General features: G+C 51.3%; 2 protein-coding genes across 7 annotated transcripts in view; one reads left to right on the top strand and one right to left on the bottom strand.

The window, feature by feature from the left end:
• POMT2 (protein O-mannosyltransferase 2) overlaps nucleotides 1–8,786 on the bottom strand; it is a 43,972-nt gene extending 35,186 nt beyond the window's left edge. For all 3 annotated transcript variants that reach the window (XM_045201281.3, XM_045201282.2, XM_024567636.3), the window contains exons 1-2: nucleotides 8,297–8,786; nucleotides 1,567–1,651 (exon numbers count right to left, since the gene is read on the bottom strand). In XM_045201281.3, coding sequence (XP_045057216.2) covers nucleotides 1,567–1,651; nucleotides 8,297–8,544 — 333 coding nt within the window. In that variant the 5' untranslated portion in view covers nucleotides 8,545–8,786. The remainder of the gene's footprint in view (nucleotides 1–1,566; nucleotides 1,652–8,296) is intronic.
• Nucleotides 8,787–8,900: 114 nt separating this feature from the next.
• On the top strand, nucleotides 8,901–18,893 carry GSTZ1 (glutathione S-transferase zeta 1). 4 transcript variants are annotated; one of them, XM_024567737.3, is made up of 9 exons: nucleotides 8,901–9,035; nucleotides 12,132–12,183; nucleotides 13,959–14,026; nucleotides 14,499–14,579; nucleotides 14,939–15,064; nucleotides 16,181–16,259; nucleotides 16,729–16,781; nucleotides 17,551–17,600; nucleotides 18,355–18,893. In XM_024567737.3, the coding sequence occupies exons 1-9, from the start codon at nucleotides 9,021–9,023 to the stop codon at nucleotides 18,479–18,481; spliced, it is 651 nt and encodes a 216-aa protein (XP_024423505.2). In that variant the 5' UTR covers nucleotides 8,901–9,020; the 3' UTR covers nucleotides 18,482–18,893. The 4 variants fall into 4 exon arrangements, with proteins under 4 accessions (XP_024423505.2, XP_024423506.2, XP_024423504.3 ...); XM_024567736.4 differs by lacking the exon at nucleotides 8,901–9,035 and adding an exon at nucleotides 11,738–11,834 and having other exon boundaries at nucleotides 18,355–18,892; XM_024567738.3 differs by lacking the exon at nucleotides 12,132–12,183 and having other exon boundaries at nucleotides 8,905–9,035; nucleotides 18,355–18,892.
• Nucleotides 18,894–20,069: the final 1,176 nt, after the last annotated feature.

Below are 20,069 nucleotides of genomic sequence, written 5' to 3' on the forward strand. Positions count from 1 at the left end.
AGCCCTCGGTAAAAACAAACCAGCCAGTGCTGTCCACATCGTCACGATGCTCAGCACAAGGGGACACCAAAAACAGACAGGCAGTGTCCAGCTGAAAGACAAGGCTGGGTTTCCTATGGAAAACCTCTAGCCCAATGGGAATATTCAACCCATTCTGTTGTTTAATTCTACGTTAGTAACAGACGTAGTCCAAGTACGGAGGCCAGGGAAGTTCTTGAGGCAGTGGGTGTAGTGCTTACGAGAGCAGACTCTACGCCAGTCTGGGCCTCGACCGGCCACTTACTAGCCTTGCCCCCTCCAGCAAACCCTCTGAGTCCCAGTTCCCCACCGCTACAATGGGGGCACAACCGTACCTACTTCATGGGTTGTTCTGAGGGTTACATGAAACAATACACCTAAAGTGACTAGAATAAACTACGTGTTCAAGTGCTCTTATTTTCACTGTTGTTACAAATGAGACAGAAAGAGGCATAGCATTTCTATTCTGGGCTCAGAGCTAAATCTGAAATAGGCCTCCTGTCCCACCTTCTCTCATCTCCCTCCCTGCAGGGCCCTCTCCGTGGCCCCTGCCCCACGCTCTGGTGCTTTCCTATGCCTGCCCGTCACCCAGATCCCCACCCTCACCTGCCCTCAGCCCGGCCTTTGCCCCAAGCACTCCATGCTCCAAGACGCCCCACCACCGCCCTGGCCCTGCTTTATAACAGGCACATTCCTGTCCCCTTGTCCCCCAGCCTCCAGTTAGGAAGAAAGGACAGTGAATGCCAGAGCTAATCCATTAGCCTTGTCAGAGGTGTTTCTTTAAAAAAAATGAATTCCAATTGGCAGAATTTCTCATTGTAAACCATGTGAAAGGCAGGTCAAACAGTGTATGTGTTGGGAGTAGGGGAGGGGGATGGAGGGTCACTCTCCGAGTGGACATCAGCTCCTCGAAGCCATTTCTGCTTTCTGTAACATACTTCTCTCCATTTCTTTTTTCTTTTTATACACTGAGATAAAAGTCATACATCATAAAATTCACCGTTTTAAAGTATACTGAGGCTTTGAGTTTATTCACAAGGTTGTACAACTATTAGCACTGCCTAATTGCAGAGCACCTCATCACCCCAAAAAGAAAGTCCATTCTCATTTGAAGTCACTCCCCAACCTCTCTCCCCCAGGCCCTGGCAACTGCTAGTCTTCTTTCTGTCTCTGTGGATCTGCCAATTCGGGACATCTCATATGAATGGACTCATACAGTATGTGGCCTTTTGGTCTGGCTTCCTTCACTCGGCGTAATGTCTGTAAGATGCATTCATACTGCAGCGTGTATCGGCACTTCATTCCACTTCTGTAGCTCGGTAACATTCCAGCATATAGATATACCATGTTTTGCGTTTCCACCCACCCGTCAATGGGCTCTCTCTCCACTTCTGAGCCCAGAGGACTCCTAAAAACACCACAGATTTTCCATGAGAGCAACTGGTCCAGAATGTCAGGGAATTCTTCCCATGAGGCTAAGAATTAAATCCAGAACCAAGACTTGGCTCCAACCCTCAGGAGAGAGCTGCTGCTCCCCACACGGCTCACCTTTCCCAGAGGGGGGTGCACGTCAAAGAAGAAGGTACGGTTGATATAGTAACTTCCCATTTTTCCAAAGTGAGTCTCATCCCAACTAAAGGAAAAGCAAAAAGAAAAATAAGAGTTTTTAAATTATCATACAATCCAAATAGCCTTAATAAAATGTGGTTAAAATTACAGTTAAAACCAGAGACTATGAGTTTCAAGCAATGAATGAGAAAATTTGAATTAAAAAAAAGAAATACAACTTTTGACATAAGTGATTTGAGGAATCTGGTCATTAATCTTCATTTAGATAAATTAAAAAGGTTAAATATTTACCAACCATAAATTTAATCATAAATATAAGTTAAATCTATATTCTGTATCTTGAGTTTCTATTTATTTCTACAAGGCAAAGCGTTTTCCTATAACGTAGAAAATTTTGTAGCACAGGTTTTTTTCTAAGACTGTCAACTTCTAACTCTGAGACGTTTGCTACTAGGAACTATATTACTATTATCACAAACTGCATCGTGGGCTACTGGTCACAGAAGTCTGATTTTGTTCAACTGTGGCATACGGGGAGGAACTGAAGTGTCTGGCAACAGGTTGAGAGCTCGGGGCAGCTTCCTCCTGGACAGAACTGCAGACAGCGGCCAGCCCTCCCCCACACAGAGCCACGGTGCAGCGGCACTGTATCTGAGTCTCCATCAACCTGGCCCACACAGTTAGCTGCCCTGACGATTACCTAAGGCTCTGCCCCATCCCACTCATGCGCCCACCCGAGCTAGTAACAGTGGCTTTTCTATATGAAGGGCTGGGCTAAGTGCAGGCTCCAGAGACCTTCGTAAATCCGCAAATCCGCTCTCAAACAAGCAACAGCTGAGCCCAGCCCCGTACCCCCTCACTGAGTGTCCCCAGGCCCAGCACTAGCCGTAGCCCCCTGCAGATCACTTTGTAGCTTATACCAAGCGGCCCCAGACAGAACACAGGTAGAGGCTGACCTTGGCCTGCACTGCCCAGGAAACCCCAGAGCCTGCACACCCAGAGGACAGTTACAGACCACATTAGAGTACCACCACCCAACCATTTCCACAAGCCACAGAGGGAGGGGGATGATGGCCGGTGGTCACTGCCAATCCTACCAGCTGTCTGGCCTGAGTGAATCCCTCCTATTGACCTGCTGACAGCAACCAACACTCAACAACAAGAGGTGCGAGTACTCAGCCCATACCTAGGGTGCACTTCAACTACTCTGCTCAGGGGATTGGGAGGCTGTGCCACTGGACCCTACAGGAAACCTATTAGATTAGGGCACTACCAAGACATGGAGTCAAAGCAGCTCTACCTAATACACAGAAACAAACACAGGGAGGCTGCCAAAATGAGACAAAGAAACATGGCCCGAATGAAGAATAGATCAAAACTCCAGAAGAAGAACAAAATGGGGATAAGCAATCTATCAGATGCAGAATTCAAAACACTGGTTATAAGGATGCACAAGGAACTCAGTGGGTACTTCAACAGCATAAATATGACCCAATCAGAAATGAGGGAGACACTATTTGAAGTCAAGAACAATTTACAGGGAATCAACAGTGGAGTGGATGAAGCCAAGAATCAAGTCAATGATTTGCAACATAAGGAGGTTAAAGACATCCAATCAGTACAGCAAGCAGAAAAAAGAATCCAAAAACATCAAGAATAATATAAGGAGGCTCTGGGACAACTTCAAGCATTCCAACATTCGCATCATAGGGGTGCCAGAAGAAGAAGAGAAAGAGCAAGAAACTGGAAACCTACTTGAAAAAAATAATAAAACTTGCCTAATTTGCTGAAGAAAATAGACACACAAGTCCAGGAAGCACAGAGAGTCCCAAACAAGATGAACACAAAGAAGACCACACCAAGACACATCATAATTAAAATGCCAAAGGTTAAAGAGAAAGAGAAAACCTTAAAAGCAGCAAGAGAAAAGCATACAGTTACCTACAAAGGAGTTCCCATAAGACTGTCAGCTGATTTCTCAAAAGAAACTTTGCAGGCTAGAAGGTATTGTCAAGAAGTATTCAAAGTGATGAAAAGCAAGAACCAGCAACCTAGACTACTCTACCCAGCAAAGCTATCATTTAGAATCAGAGGGCAGATAAAGAGCTCCCCAGTCTAGGTAAAGATAAAGAAGTTCATTACCACTGAACCATTATTATACGAAATGTTAAAGGGACTTATTTAAGAAAAAGATCAAAACTATGAACATTAAAATGGCAGTAAATATGTAACTATCAACAATTGAATCTAAAAAACAAACTAAGCAAACAAGCAGAACAGAAACAGAGTCACAGATATGGAGAACACTGGGATGGTGGCCAGTTGGGGGGGGGGTCTGGAGAGAATGAGGGAAAAGGTGAAGGCATTAAGAAGTAAAAATTGGTAGTTACAGAACAGGCAGGGGGATGTTAAAAGTATATATAGGAAATGGAGCTGCCAAAGAACTTATATGCATGACCTATGGACATGAACAAAGGAGGGGGATCACCAGAGGACATGGGGGTACTGGGTGGAGGAAGGCACAGGGGGGGAAATTGGGACAACTGTAACAGCATAATCAATAAAATTTAAAAAATAAATAAAATAAAGATGGAATGGCATTCTCCAAGATAACAGCACCACCTGCTGGACACAGGCACCAAGTATACTTTTTTTAAAGGGGCAACTAGCAACCTACTAGGGTTCTAAGCTCTAGTTGAAATTCAGTGACTGCCCATGAAGGCCTTAGGACTCCTGCCACTTTGGAGTGGGTCAACTTGGAATCTATGCCTAACAAGGAAAGGGCTCAACAAGCCTTGCTGGTCAAACGGAAATGGTATATTCAAGACAATAGCCAACCTGACAGCAACTCGAGAGCAGCCTGGGGACATCTATGGGATTCAAACTTCATTCCAGTTCAGTCACCTGGATGTTCTTGTTGGACCGATGTGGTCCTAGGGCATCAAGATAATGACCACTTGGCTGAGTGAGCACATTGCTTGTCAAGTCCCCCTGCAGTGGCTCGTGTGGGCCAAGGTGGGAGATACAATGGTCTCTGCCAGTCTTCTAATAATGGTCTTGGCAAACAGGTCTGGATGTCAGCAGGGGGTAACTGGAGCAAAGGTAGAGTTACAGGTACTAAGTGGACACACTGCTTACAAGGCAGTGGAAGCAAAGAAACAACTCTGGCACCTGAGGAGGTGACATCTTAGGCCCCTGGACACGTAAAGAAAAGGGAAGCAGTTAATGCTCTCTCCGTCCTCTAGGCCCAGCACCAAAGCCTGGCAAAACATTCAGATGGCACACCTAAACCAAGGGGAAGCTGTGGCTGGCAATCTGCCTTCCTGCCGAGTTTGTCGGCGTGCCATGAAATCAGGAAAACTCACGGGGACACAGCCAGTCTTGAACTCTTCTGATGGCCCGATAACACCAACATCGACGCCCACGGGCCTTCTCCCATGCGCGCAAACGCGGGCTGCAGCAGCTCGGGGACACTCGCCGCCCGTGTGGCCTGACCGAAACACTGCAGTGTGATCTGAGTCACACTGGATGGTGGTGCAAATAAAATATAACACAAAATCTTGAACTGCAGTGAGCTGCGCCCCTTCAGGTAATATAGTAGGATGTAGGGAAAAATGGGCCACATCCATTGGGCATGGAAGTTGCTGTTTTTAAAAACACAACAACAGGGACCCACTATAATTACTGACAATGACACCAAAGATTAGAGGTCAGTCTAAACACTGCAGAGACCGTAATGGATAATAGACTGGTCTTAAACCACATCCCGGCTATCCTCCCCACCCCCTGACCCCACACATAATTATTCAGAGATGGTTGAATCCAGGACCCTGGGGAGCATGGTTGAGGTTAATATTGGGTGAGGCAAAAGTTCACTGTTTTCTGTAAGATGGCTCTCGTAGCACTTAGTTGTCTTTAACCTCATTTGAAACAATTCTGTTAGATTGTATTATGACAGCTGTCATATCAGAGTGCATTTTTTTAAAAAATCAAAATTGGTGAACTTTTATGTAACCGTTTTAATATTGAAGATGAAAAAATAAACATTTTCAGCATATTAAGCTTTATTATTTCAAGAAAGGTAAAAATGCAACTGAAACACAAAAAAAGATTTATGCAGTGTATGGAGAAGGGGTTGTGACTGATCAAACATGTCAAAAGTGGTTTGTTGCCCTGGCTGGTGTGGCTCAGTGGATTGAGCACTGGCCTGTGAACCAAAGGGTCGCTGGTTGGATTCACAATCAGGGCACATGCCTGGGTTGCAGGCCAGGTCCTCAGTGCGGGGCATGCAAGAGGCAACCACACAGTGATGTTTCTTGCCCTCTCTTTTTTCCCTCCCTTCCCCTCTGTCTAAAATTAAATTTAAAACAAAATTTTTTTTAAGTGATTTGTAGTTTTCACTGGAGATTTCTTGCTGACAATGCTCCAAGGTCTGGTAGACCGGCTGAAGTTGACAGCGATCAAACTGAGACATTAATTGAGAACAATCAATGTTATACCTTGCAGGATTTAGCCAACATACTCAAAATATCCAAATCAAGCACTGAAATCATTTGCACCAGCTTGGTTACATTAACTTCTTTGATGTTTGGGTTCCACATAAGTTAAGAAAAAAAATCCCTTCTTGACCATATTTCCGCATGTGATTCTCTACTTAAACATAACAAAAACATTCCATTTTTAAAACAAACTGTGAAGGGTAATGAAAAGTGGATACTTTACAATAATGTGGAATGGAAGAGATCATGGAGCAAGCAAAATGAACCACCACCAACCACACCAAAAGCCTGTCTTCATCCAAAAAAGGCGATGTTGTAAATATGGTGGGGTTGGAAGGGAGTCCTCTGTTATGAGCTCCTTCCAGAAAACCAGACGATGAATTCCAACAAGTACTGCTCCCAGTTAGACCAACTGAAAGCAGCACTGTACAAAAAGCGTCTGGAGGGAGTCGACAGAAAATGCATAATCTTCCATCAGGATAACACAAGACCACGTGTTTCTCTGATGACCAGGCAAAAACTGGTACAGCTTGGCTGGGAAGTTCTGATTCATCTGCCTAATTCACCAGACATTGCACCTTTGGATTTCCACTTATTTCGGTCTTTACAAAATTCTGTTAATAGAAAAAGTTTCAGTTCCCTGGAAGACTGCAAAAGACACCTGGAACAGTTCTTTGCTCAAAAAGATATAAAGTTTTGGGAAGACAGAATTATGAAGTTGCCTGAAAGATTGCAGAAGGTGGTGCAAAAAAGCGGTGAATACACTGTTCAATAAAGTTATTAGTGAAAATGAAAAATGTGGTTTTTTACTTTAAAACCAAACGACCTTTTTGGCCAACCAATCCCACAGGCTGTCCTCATCCTGCTGCTTACAGTCCTGTTGAAAGCAGCCTGAATTAAATGCTGTATGAGACAAATTGAGCAGATTTGGCTCCTGCTTCTGTCAGCCAGGTTATTCCGAGCAGCCTGTAGAGTTGCATATTAAAGTGAGAATTTCCTAGAAGCCAAGACAGTATAGAATCAAGGGGTGAGACTGTTGGGACAGACAGCCCTCCATGGGTCTCTTGTACTTCCACGCATCTTGCTGGATGTGCCAAGAACGCAAGGTCCTGACTGCATTTACCTGGGACATTTCTCAGAGCTGGGTTTACACCAAGAAACCTTGAATAATGATGTAATGTCTCTCTCCAAGACAGAGAGTGAGCTTGCTTCCTGCTTGCTATAAAACAGTAGGTTCCCCAAGGTGTCGATCCTCAGCTGTAAGGAAACCCACTGTGTATGCAGTCATCCACCTAAGTCCATCACATTCACCCTGTGGAATCTGGGGAACAAGGAAAACTGACTCCAACATACTGATGTTTGTCCTGCTTCCTGCGTCGCGGTAACACGTCCTTTGTCTCTGACCCAGGAGTCTCACGTCTTCTGCCAAGACTCATCAAACAACAAGCTAATTTATTAACTTCCAAGAAGGGTAGCCCTGATGGTTTGTTAGCTTGCTCGCTTCTTAGTCAGGGAGTTCCATTTCTAACATCCCCTAAACTAACTTTCTCCTCAGTGATAATGAGAAAATATGGTACGAACAAATGAAACATTTTCAGATTGTATACAACTTTTCCTCCTGCCAGCTGGCGACTTTTTAAAGTTTATGTAATGAAATTTGACCATACCTCAGTCCTGCAATGGACTCTACAAACTAAAACCTGTCAGAAAATAAATCTCTCCTCACAAGGGGATCCCAGACCTGCTGTCTGGAACCCTGTCACCATCCCTGGACTCCCAAGTTGTCCCTGCTCCCAAGGATGAAGGTACCCAGTTAAGAATTTTCCCCTCCACTGATGCCTGGAAATTCTGCAGATCAGGAACTCAGACCTTAGGAAATTCAGTACTAAGAATTTCTGGTTCTCTTTGGAAAATTCAAACCACCTTTAACAACCACAATTTTGAGAGCCAGGTGAGACCCTGCAGCATAACCTGGAACGTATATATAAAGAGTGCTTCCTCGGATCCTAAGAATCCCACCGCCACCCACCAAAGCGAAGATGCACACTGCTATCAGCCAGAAGCCAATACTAGAAACCTCAGTTTCCCCTCCAGCACGACTCCGCCCCTCTTCCCACGAATCCCGCCCCCTCCGTGCCCCAAGGCCAATCAGAGGACGCGTCTCTACTCCAGGTTACCACGGTGTCTGCCGAGTCCCACCCGTCACTCACCAGACGTGCGGTGGCTGGTCGAGGCGGTGGAAGCGGGTGGCGAAGGACAGCAACGTCACGAGGGCCAGCAGGGCCCACCGGCAGGCCGCCTCAAAGCGCCGCGAGCCTCCAGCAGGCTGTTTGAGGCTCCTCGCCGCAGCCTCGGCGACCCCCTGCGGACTCGCGGCTATAGCAGCCTGGGGCCCACAGCGGCCCCTCCGGGGACGTAGCTCGAAACCTGTCAGGCCTCTTCCCACTGCCGACGGCATCCTTCCCCCTCCCCAGGATCGCCCTCCGGTCCGTCGGCACGCTAGGTCTTGCTAGCCGTCCTGCCAAGAAGCCACAAAGGGGCAGCTCGGGGTACCCTGGGAAATGTAGTTCCCTGCGCCGGCAGCGGGGCGTGGACCCCGGCCTCTGGGCTGGGCGGGGAGCGCGGCGGCCTCCCCGGCCGCTGAGAGGTGGCCAGTGGCGCAGAGCATGACGGACCGCGAGGGCCTGGCGGGCCGGGCCGGGCCGGGCCGGGGAGAAAATGGGCTCAAGGAACTGCAATTCCCAGCAGCGACGGGGCTGGGGCGTGGCAGCAGGGCGGGACGAGCTAGAGGAGACCGTAAGGATTATTTAGTCCAACCCCTCGCCTAGGTTCTGACGTGTCGTTGTCCCACTGGGCCCCAGTCGGAGCGTGGACAGTCGGAGTCCAAGGCTTGAAGTTTCCTGATCTGACCGGGGGGGTCGCCCGAAGTGCGAGATGCAAGCGGGGAAGGTTTGTGCCACGCATTCGGGGAGAGGGGCGCTACTCAAACACTGAGAAACCTGGGGTGGCCGGGACCCAAAGGAGCCTCAGCCCCGCCCACAGCTCCGACAACAATTCCCAGCTTGCAATGCGCCGCGTTGGCCCCGTTTTGCGCCTGCGTGCTGCCTGCTGGAACTCAGGTCTAGGGGGGGATTGGCCTCGTGTTGGCGCACCCTATTGGGGTCCAGTCGATGATCCCTCGCACCTCGCAAGATCCCCCTCTTCGAGGGCCCCCAAACGTATGGCCTTCCAGGGTTGTATGCATTTTGAGAGAACACCAGGGGCGAGGGGAGGCAGTGGTACCTTGCAATCACCGAGTAGCTTCCTGGGCCCACTCCAGAGCCATTGTATCAGTCCGTGTTTAATATGCGCCCCAGACGAATTGTATAAAATTTTGAGCACCGCTCTTGTAGCTCAAAGGAGAGTGGCAGGCACTTCAGGTGGAATATAGCTTCACCTTAATAATGTAAAGCCCTCTGACTCCCAAATAGGATTTTAGGAGTCCTTAAAGTCATGTGTGAAATGACTTTACACATGACGGTTTAAAAATAAAATCTGCTGGAGTGGTCAGAATCTATACGGGGATTGGAAACAAAATTCCTACAAGAGTGGTGATGAGATGGATGCTTTACTTGGGCTTAAACACGTGTAAAAAGGAACACGGGATGGTTTATATAATTATCATTATTTGGTAAAAGTAAGTAGAAACTGCCCTTCAGTATGTCCCCTGATGGCCCATGAGTAGAAAACCTGAGGGGAGTGGCATTTAGAGTGACTCTGGTCACCTTTAGTACAAGTGGAAGGATTCTATGATGTCTGCCACTCCAGTGGTCCTGACCTTCACCAGCAGTCCCTGTCTTGGCCCCAGGTAGGGAAAGAATGCACCTCCAAATATAGAACCTCCCATTGCAGCCACCCAACTCTCTCGCCCTTCCAAAGACACCTGCTGCCCATCACCTGTGCCCTGTGCCAGGAGCACTTCACTGACCCCACACAAGGTGCCTTCACTACAGGCTGGAACTCTCTGGCTCAGAAACCAGCTTGGGAGGGCCTTAGTTATCACTTGTGCCCTTGCCCACCCATAAGACAGAGTTGGTAGTTCAGGGATGGTGCGAGCAGGTTCAGATAGCAGTTTGATGTGCTGGGGGGTGCAAAAGGGACATGAAACTTGGGTGAAATATCTGTAGTTAGAGGGCCAGTAGACAAATTCTACTGAGTTCTCCCTCATCCATACGGATACATGTGTCTGCTGGAAGATTCATGAGTGCTAATTACTAGTAACTCTGTCCTGGGGACTGCTTTGAAATGCAGGTTACCCAAAAAACCCAGAGGAATTAACTTCTACAGTCCCTTGAACTGTAGAGGAGAGGTCACACTCAGCTGCCTCCAGAGGCCTGCAGACAACAAAAAAGAGAAGTGAGCCAAGCGGGGGCCCTGGCAGATGAGAGAGAGCAGGCCCTGAGTAAGGAGGCTATTACCTGGCTCCAATCAATTGCTGCTCAGGAAGCCACATCCACTTGTCTCCAGATTTTTTAAAGAAAGAAGCCAGACAACAGGATTTGTATATGAAACATCCAGATTTTGCTCTGGCTGGTGTAGCTCAGTGGATTGAATGCCAGTCTGCGAACCAAAGGGTCATTGGTTCGATTCCTAGTCAGGGCACATGCCTGGGTTGCAAGGCCAGGTCCCCAGTATGGGGTGCATGAGAGGCAACCACACACTGATGTTTCCCTGTCTTCCTCCCTCCCTTCCCCTCTCTAAAAATAAAATATATTTTTTAATCTGGATTTTTAATGTTGGCAGACTGCAACCATCTCTTGATATCCATGGGGATTGGTTCTATGACCCCTTCCCTCCATGTGTACAAAATCCGAGGATGCTCAAGTCCCTTATATAAAACAGCTTACTATAGTTTAAATCATTTCTAGGTTACTTGCAATACCTAACACAACATAACTGCTATGTAAGTCATTGTTCTGTATTGTTTAGGGAATAATAACATGAAGGTCTGCACATAGCACAGACCCAACCAAAGCAACCATCATAGGCTTAACTACATAGTACACATCAGTAACAATGTAATTTTTTTTCTGAATATTTTCAGTCTGTAGTTGGTTGAAGATAAGGACAGCCAAGTGTAATTGAAATGTTTTAAATACTTTGTAGACCAAACAGAACACTGGGCTGCCAACCTGCAACCTCGGTTTTGGAGTGAATGGGCATGTACCCCAGCTACTTTTATGAGACCAGCTAACAGCCTGGAGGACTGGTGGGTGAGGGGTTTGAAAGCAGTGGGCACCAAAGCATCAAGAATTAGGATTCCTGGTCTTTCTGCTACTGCTGGGAAGAATCTAAGCCATCATTTTGGGGCAACTCTTCATTTTACAGATGAGGGTGTTGAAGACTAGAGAAGGCAGGGATCTGTCCAAGGTCATGCAGAGCTGGTTCCCACACTGGGACCAGACTCCAGTATGCCAGCTCCCCTCCCGATGTACCACATAAACTACTTACCTCAAAACCAGGCTGCCCTGTCTGCCCAGGACACCAAACCTAGCTCCACCAGGGGCATAAGGAACTTCCCACAAGTTGGAAAGAGGTGCCCCTTCTGGTCCGAGTCAAAGTTCCCCCAGCGCCTGCCTAGCACCGCTTCCCCATTGGCTCATGGGATCCACCCCTTCAGGATCCCTCCCCCTGCCCTGCTGCTCTGTGACAAGGGACATTCCTCAGGAGGCCAAGGGTTGCCACAGCACCATGACTGACTCTGGCAAGGTAAGGAGGGTGCTTCCAGGCCGGCTGCCCTGTGGGGGGCCTGGCAGGCCTCAGGGGAGCTTGACAGCACAGTGTGGAGCCGAGGGGCTCCACCTGAGGCCTCTGATCCAGAGTGTTCTGAGTATGGCCTGAGTTGCGCAGACATAGGCCTGAGGAAGGAGGCCTGGCAGGATAGGAAGAAACTCCTGGCCTGGAACCCCTGCCTGGGGGCTAGTGCCTCCTCCCCAGGGGGCTCCTGAGGTGGCGGGGAACCCACTAAGCACAGGCTAATGAACACCTCATCCTTTCTCTCCTTAGCCCATCCTCTATTCCTATTTCCGAAGCTCCTGCTCCTGGAGAGTTCGAATTGGTGAGAGCTGTGCCTGCACCGAGAGCCTCGGGAAGGTGGGGTAGGATGGAGGAAGCCCTAACGGGAGTGTCCAACCCACGGCCCAAGGGCCACATGCAGCCCAGGATGGCTATGAATGCGGCCCAATACAAAATCATAAATTTACTTAAAACATTATGAGACTTTTTTTGTGATTGAATGTCACAATGTATTTAATGTGTGGCCCAAGACAACTCTTCTTCCAGTGCGGCGCAGAGATGCCAAAAGGTTGGACACCCCTGCAGCCTAGGGGAACAAGATGGCCTGGGACAGAGGGGTGCCCTATCAGACAGGGCTTTACCCCTAGCAACCAGCATCCTTGGTCTCCTGGAGCCCTCAGCACGGAATGGCACCTCCACCCAGAAGTCCAACAAGAGGAGAGTGGTGGTGGCAGGCAGGGGGCTTGTTTTTTCTATTGGGCCAGCCACCTCTCCCACCGTGCCCTCCAAAGCTCCTTAGCAACCATGCTTAACACAGGCTTACAAAATCTAGAGGACCTTGGTAATGGGCAGGAAACAGCTGGCCTGCCTCAGTTCTTATCTTATTTGATCTGGCAAATTAAACAGAACTGACTGTTGTCCACCCCAGCTTAATCTTTCCCCCCCTCAGTTTAGCACAGCCCTTGGCAAAGGTCCTGGTCCTAGCGGCTCACCCTGAGGGAGAATGTGCTGAGTGCTCTGTGTGCCTAATGCCCTTTCAACCTCACAACCCTACGAGGCAGGCAGTTGTTGCCCGCATTGTACAGATGAGGAAACTGAGGCTCAGAGGCTCAGGAAGTTGCTTGCCCAAGGCTTCACAAGCTAGCAAATGAATGTGATGAAGTCTGAAGCTGGCCCTAACTAGGAAGCCATCCTCCAGGACCCCTCCCCCACCCCACAGGCATTTGGTATTTTCTGGAATGAGTAGGCAAGAGCACTGCGGTGCCAGAGGCCACATTTCTCCAAGATGACGCTGTCCCTGGGCCAGATGCCGGAGCAGCATGAGTGCCGTCTCTGTAGGGCCTGCATGCATTTGTCTCTCCCGCTTGGCCCCAGCCATATCCACCCTCCAGAATGGAGCTGACCAGTGCTGAGGAGGAGCCCCCATCTCCCAGGCTCTCTTCAGACTGGGACACATCTTGTCCCCCTCCCCTACCTCCTTTTCCCTTGCCTGAGACCGGCCATCACTGTATTTTAGGGCACAAGTGTGCATGCACACACTCACACACTAGGGTGCACTGAGGGTCTTACCCTCACTTTGCCAGAGGAAATCATCAAAGGGGATGAAGAGGAAATCTGGTCACTGGGGATCACAGCAGATGCCCTGACACCACCAAAGAACCCGACAGAGAGCAAAGAAAATGGATTACAGAGTGATTGTTCTCTAAACAGTGTCATCTGCCTGTGCGTGTGCTTTGAGTCACTTGAGCCCCTTCCCTTGGCCCTTAGATGCCTTAGAATTAGAGGGAATAATTGCCCATCTCCAGCACAGAGCCCTTCTCAGCCCTGCTGAAGGCCCTGGAGGGGGCAGAGATGAAGAGGACACTTCTCTGCTGTCCTCTCAAGCCCACGGTGTGCCAGGGCAAGAGAGGCAGGGTGTCATGGGCCTGGATTGGGGGAGTGGGTAGTGACCAAGGAAGCCAGAGAGGAGGGGTGAGGGCCATGCTGGGCCTTGGACACCCAGCAGCACAGAGAAAGCCTCTCTCTGCAGCCTCCCATTGCCCTGGGAAGTGGAGCCAGAGGCTGTCCCCTGACTCTGCTGTCTGCTGACTCTCCTAGCTCTGGCCTTGAAGGGCATCAACTATGAAACAGCGCCTGTCAACCTCATAAAGGATGGGGGCCACCAGGTAAGGAGGCTACTCATGGGCCACAGTGTGGGAGTTGGAGGCCTTGGAGAAGAGCTCATCACGGGGTACAGACCATCCCAAGAGGTCCGCTGGCAGAGGAGGCTGCTGGCTCTCTCTCGTGGGAACAGGTGGCAAGCTGTGCAGCAAGAGGAGCCGAGGGAAGGACCCAGGCTTAAGGCTCCATACCACAGCCTGGCCTCTCTGTACCTGACCCCAGGAGGGTGGGTAGCCATGCTGGGCCCTCTGGATGGACTTTGATGGCCAATGACGGGATGAAGCCTGTAGCTCGGCAGCTACTGGAGGTTGGGTACTGCACAGACCACTCAGGCATCACCTTGGGCCTGGGAGCTGGGGACCCCAGGGGAGGGAGGTGCAGGGCTAGGCAGCAGGCCCAGGGCCTTTCTGCTTGCCTGGTTCTGCTCTAGCCAACTCATGCCAGGCCACCCAACCCACCAGGGCCTTCTGTCCACAGTTGTCTGAAGAATTCCAGGCACTTAATCCCATGAAGCAGGTGCCAGCCCTGAAGATGGATGGCATCACCACCAGCCAGTCAGTGAGTGCAGGGCTTGGGAGGCCCCACGTGGGAATGGTGCCCTGCAGGAGAGGACCTCAAGGCTCTCCCTTGTCTGAGTATGGCCCAGGCACCTAGCGCTTAGTAGGAACACGATAAGTCTTGGTCTGAGGGAGAAAGGGTGGTTGGTTGCTTTGGGAAGTGAAGGGAGACTCGAGCATTTGGGGGACCAAGTTCTGCAGGATGAGGGTCCAAATAGAGCTTGTCCCCCCTGGGGAGCCTCTTGGCTTCATGGGGTTCAAACTGAGTAGGGCGAGGAGGAGGAGTTTGCAGGCCCTGTCGCCTCTGGCCCAGAGGCCCTGGGCCTCCTCTAGACTCCCCTCACTGCTCCCTCTGGACAGCTGGCCATCATCGAGTACCTGGAGGAGACTCGGCCCACTCCACGACTCCTGCCTCAGGACCCAAAGAAGAGGGTCTTCGTGCGCATGATTTCCAACCTCATCGCCAGCGGCATCCAGCCCCTGCAGGTGTGGCACTTGTGCGCCTCCACACTCGCACACTGGCTACAGTGCGCCCACAGTGAGGTGCCCAGCTTGGATGTGAGGGTGGCAGCTGGACGGGGAGGGATTGTCAAGGACTTAGAGTGAAATCACGTGGTGTGGGAGGAAGGGGAGGGATCCCAGAAGTCATCCACTCTGCTGGGTGCCCAACCCCTTTCCCAGAAGCCCTGGGTTTCCAAGGATGCATCCAGAGGTGCTGGAGGAGGAAGGGCCAGGTGACAGAGAGTACCTGAGCAGCACTGGTCCAGGCCTCTCGCCTTTAATTAGCCAGAGCTGCCTCCCATTCATCTGTTCTGTATCACAGATCGGGATTTCTGTAAGATTTTTATTTTTTATAAAGTTATCACTGATTTTTTTTTAAGTGATTGTAATAAAACAATCATCTGAGCTAACTCCTGACTTTGCAAATGAGGAAATAGCCCCAGGAAGATGGAGTGACTTGGCAGTCACTCGGCTAAGTGTGACGAAGCAAGGACCAGAGCCCAGGACCAGGAGAGGAGCTATGCACCTGTGTCCCCCCACCCCTATGTCACTTTGTTTCTTGTAACAAAGGAGGGTGTAGTAGACAGTCATCCTCATTTTATAGATGAGGAAACTGAAGCCAAAAGTGAAATGGGTCCAGGGGTGCAAGGATGGAACCAGAGTCCAAATCTCTTCAAAGCCAGTCCTACATGCCTGCCCGGTCTTGCCTCCTGCCGCCCCCCCCCGCCCCCCCCCCCCCCCCACTGTATCGCACTCCTACTCCTCACAAGGGGCCGTGTAAGGAAAAGGGATGTGAGGGAGAGAGGCCTAGGGTTACAGCCACACCCATCATCACTGCCTGGCAGTGTCTTGTGCCCCCACCCTTGCACATCTCCACCAGTCACAGGCTTCCAGACTACAGGGGCCACTGGGGCAGCCCGAGAAGGTGGCTGCTGACTTCGAAGCCTCCCTTTAGCCTCAGGGCCTCATGGGAGGAGGGCTTCTGGAGCCTGGGTGAAGTGCAAGGAGGAAAAGAGGGCAACTGAGCTTCCCTGAGGGGGTGTGGCTGAGCGCCCAGCCTGGCTCCCAAAACCAATCCCAGATTTTCCTTGGGCTGCACAGAACCTGTCTGTTCTGAAGCAAGTGGGACAGGAGAACCAGCTGGCCTGGGCCCAGAAGGCCATCAGTTCTGGCTTTAACGGTGAGTCCTTACTCCTGTGAGCTGCCCCAAGGTGACCTCTCAGAGAAATGGCCTGAGTGCCCATGGCCCTGAGCATCTGAAAAAGCTTTCTTGGCTCTTTGATCTTGACAGTGGTGTGGAGGGGGCGGTGGGCAGGGCTGAGGAGGTAGTGGGTGGGGCAGCATCCAAACCCCGCCTCCACCTCTGGGAACCTCAGTACTTGAGGCCCCTTGGAGCTGGATGGACCAGCCTCTGCTCTTCACTGCCCACTCCAGCTGGAAGACCAAGGCCAGCAAAGTGGCAGCCTGTCAGTGTCATCCCCCCATCCCTATCAACTCCCTGTAGATCTGGCTGCCATATTCTCTCCCGCACGAATGCCCCAGCCTGTCCCTCAGATAGCCACCCATTTCAGTACTAGGAAGGCCAAGGCCCAAAAAGGCCCATCTCCCTTGCTGGCCCAGGGTCAGAGTACTCCTGTGGTCCCCCACAGCTTTGGAGCAGATCCTGCAGAGCACCGCGGGGAAGTACTGTGTGGGAGACGAGGTAAGCCCTCCCAGGCCTGCCCACAGTGGCCTCCTGCCTCCTGCCCACCCCCTCCCACTCAGGCTCAGCCATCTCCCTCCACCCCAGGGCGGGCTCAGCTCAGAGAGCTTCCTGAGAAGGTGTCGGGGTGGGGGAGGAGAAGGGACCAAGGTCGCCCACTCTGTGCAAGCAGAAGGTAGCTCATGGGGAGCCCCACTGCTGCTTCCTAGTCAGCTGCCTCTGCAGAAAGCGAGTCTCATTCCTGGAGGTGGTCAAGCTGAAGACCTCATCTCTGAGCTGAGGAGGTGGTCTAGGCGTCAGCTGAGGGGTTAGTCTAGATGACATCTGCCTTTCCTCCTCATTCTGAGACCCTAGGGCTCAGGTGCCCTTGACTCCTACAGGCTGAGGCCCTGGCCCTGTGCTAATTCTGGTTCCAGGCCCCCCCCCCCCAGGCATCTCCGTCCTCTGGGAGCCCTCACTAAGGGCCTGTGGTGGCCTTTCTTACCCCACACAGTACCTCCACTGAGGCAATCACACCTTCTCTGGCCACCCACAGGGTTGGCTGTCAGGGCAATTGGAGCATGGCCTGGGAGAAACCCTCAGCTCTTGGGGACAGACCCAGACAGGCCCAGGGGAGACAAGGAGGGGGATGGAGCAGTGGGAATGGATGGAAGAGCCAGAAGCAAATGGGAACATGGGGCTGGCCACCTAGTACTGTCAATCAGTAACACGCCCAGCCTATGAGGCTGGGCTGCACTCCCTGATGTGGACACACCCAACGCTCTTTCAGGTGACCATGGCCGACCTCTGCTTAGTGCCTCAGGTGGCAAATGCTGAAAGGTAAGAGAGAGCTCTGCCACCCTCCCTCTTCCTTCTGGCTTCTCCGCTCAAAATGCCCTCCACCCCCCACTTCAGCAACTCGGGTAGCATCTCGTGGAGAGACTCTCCAGGCTGGCCCCTATGCCAGGCCACACTAGCCACTGTGGTCTGGAAGAGACGGGCAGAGGTACTCAGTGGAATGCCCTGTGCCACGCCCAACTGCAGACCCCACTCCTGAGGAGAGGCGGCTCAGCTGGTGGACACCCCTAGAAGAAACCACCCCACCTGCTACCCCAGACGTGGTGTGGCTGTGCCCTGCACTGAGCTCTGCCTCTGCTTTCCTCCAGCAGCCCTTCAGGAAGGCAGGAATGAGAACCTCTCTGTGGAAGGCACTGAGTTAGGCTCCCTTCAGGGAATGGAAATGTGTGACACTTTCCCTGTCCCCAGGAAGCTTATGACATGGTGGAGAGACAATTCGTATGTATAAGTATCTACCACTGTGTCTTACACGTGGCAAGTTCTCAATAAATAGCCATTGCCTGGAGTAGGAACAGTAGGCAACAGGGACACCACACAATACGGCCCAAGAGCTACCCCTCCCCAGAGAGCTACCTGTGAAGAAGGGCTCCCGCCTGGCAGGGCCACCCTCCTAGCCCTTCCCTGGCCCGCCCCAGGGCCTCTTCCAGCCCTGCCTCTGTGCTCCCCGCACTGCCCACAGGGCAGTCTCCCTGTGCCCTTGCACACCTTGGCTGAGGTGGGTGTTTCTCTGCCACAGGTTCAAGGTGGATCTCACTCCCTACCCTACCATCAGTCGAATCAACAAGTCACTGCTGGCCTTGGAGGCCTTCCAAGTGTCTCACCCCTGCCGGCAGCCAGACACGCCCCCTGAACTGAGGGCCTAGCTCTCAAACCATGCACCACCAGTGCAGGAGCAGAAGCTGGGTGGGCTGACCAGGCCTGCAAATGAGCAAGCCCTAACTGGAGAAGCAGACTTGTACTCCTAGACCCTGAACTTGAACTGTAGCCCTGGATCTGCCTTTGCACTGAACCTCTTTCTGCCTTTGTCCCTTCATCTGTCAAAAGTGATCAGGGTGGCCATGATTGGGTGGCTCAGTTGGTTGGAGCATTGTCCCATACACCAAAAGGTTGTGGGTTCGATTCCTGGTCTGGGCACATACCTAGGTTGTGGGTTTGATCCCCCGTCAGGGTGTGCTTATGGGAGCAGCTGATCAATGTTTTTCTCTCTCCCCCCCCCCTTTCTCTCTCTCTAAAAGTAATAAAGAATGTATCCTCAAGTGAGGATTAAAAAAGTGAAAGTGGTCAGGGTGGGGCGAGGGATGCTGGGAGAGAGAGGGAGGCAGGGTGTGGTCATTAAGGTGGAGTGAGCGTGGGGATTAAATGCCTGGCAAGTTTACCCGAGAAGTCTGTGTGCCCCTTCCCATCCCCTCCACTGTCCCTGACCCCAAAGAATGCCCACAGTGCCATCTGATGATTAAGCTGAAGCCCAGGCCTCCAGGTTGTTATGGGTGAGATGCTCAGTTTTCAGTTAAGGCAGTTCTAGGAGACAAACAGTCTTTCTAGCTGGAATTCCCCCATTACTGGTCCAGGAGAGGAAGTCAGCCAGCCCCCTGCGCACGCTGTGCTAGGCCTGGTCCCTGAGACCTAAGCCCAAAAGATTGCCTGAGAATCAGACAGGACCCAGAAGAGAACAGAAATAAGAGGCAGGCAAGAAAGCATTTGGTGACCAGCCGACTTCCCGGGGCTAGGAAGGGTACTGGTGTGGAGAGTTCCACTCCAGCTCCGAGAGGGAAGTGGGCCCTCCAACCCAGTCCCTCATCTTCGGAGGCAGCAGGACTAGGCACGGTGAGTCCAGCTATGAAGGAATGGTCCGGGAACTGGAGGAAGCTCCAGCCTTAGGCAGTGTGAACCACTACTGGCCAGACTAGCTCAAGTGACCAACCAGGTAACTAACAGTTTACCTTTGGTTCCCGCGCCTGGCAGTGTTCGACCGGAAGGAACCACGATCACTGCTTGGCAGAGATGTTGTAGGGAGACTGGGTCCCTTATGGGGGCGAAACAAGATGACCCTAGTGTCCTATACCTGAGATTGCATTTCTCCTGCATGGCTAAGGGTTAAACAGGAATTAAAGGTCTATGTGTCTGGTTCAGATGGAACCCACCTTTCTCAGCCATGAGTCCCTTCTCTTCAGCCCTGACCCCAGGCCCTCTAGTTCTCCCTTCGCCTCCTGGGCTCCTTTGTGGCCCCTCCTTCTCTCTTAGACGACCTGGGTTCCAGGCTCTAGAATGACCAAAGGGAGCCACTGTAGTTCCTGAGGTGAGTCTGTCCTGGTAGGGCCAGAGCACGAAACAGCAAAGTAGCTAAAACCCAGCAATGATGAGGAGACCCAGTGGCACCTCCTGTCCCACGCTGCTACCGTCTGGACCCTTTTCTCAGGTTACTCCAGACCTGCCTGGCTGGATGAGGCTCAG

This window comes from Desmodus rotundus, chromosome 7 (assembly GCF_022682495.2).
Source record: "Desmodus rotundus isolate HL8 chromosome 7, HLdesRot8A.1, whole genome shotgun sequence".
In the NCBI taxonomy this organism is placed as follows: domain Eukaryota; kingdom Metazoa; phylum Chordata; class Mammalia; order Chiroptera; family Phyllostomidae; genus Desmodus; species Desmodus rotundus.

Coding starts and splice junctions, on each gene's coding strand:
- GSTZ1 (XM_024567736.4), top strand. Junction 14,580..14,938: donor GCATCACCACCAGCCAGTCA/GTGAGTGCAGGG, acceptor CCCTCTGGACAG/CTGGCCATCATCGAGTACCT. Junction 17,601..18,354: donor CAGGTGGCAAATGCTGAAAG/GTAAGAGAGAGC, acceptor TCTCTGCCACAG/GTTCAAGGTGGATCTCACTC.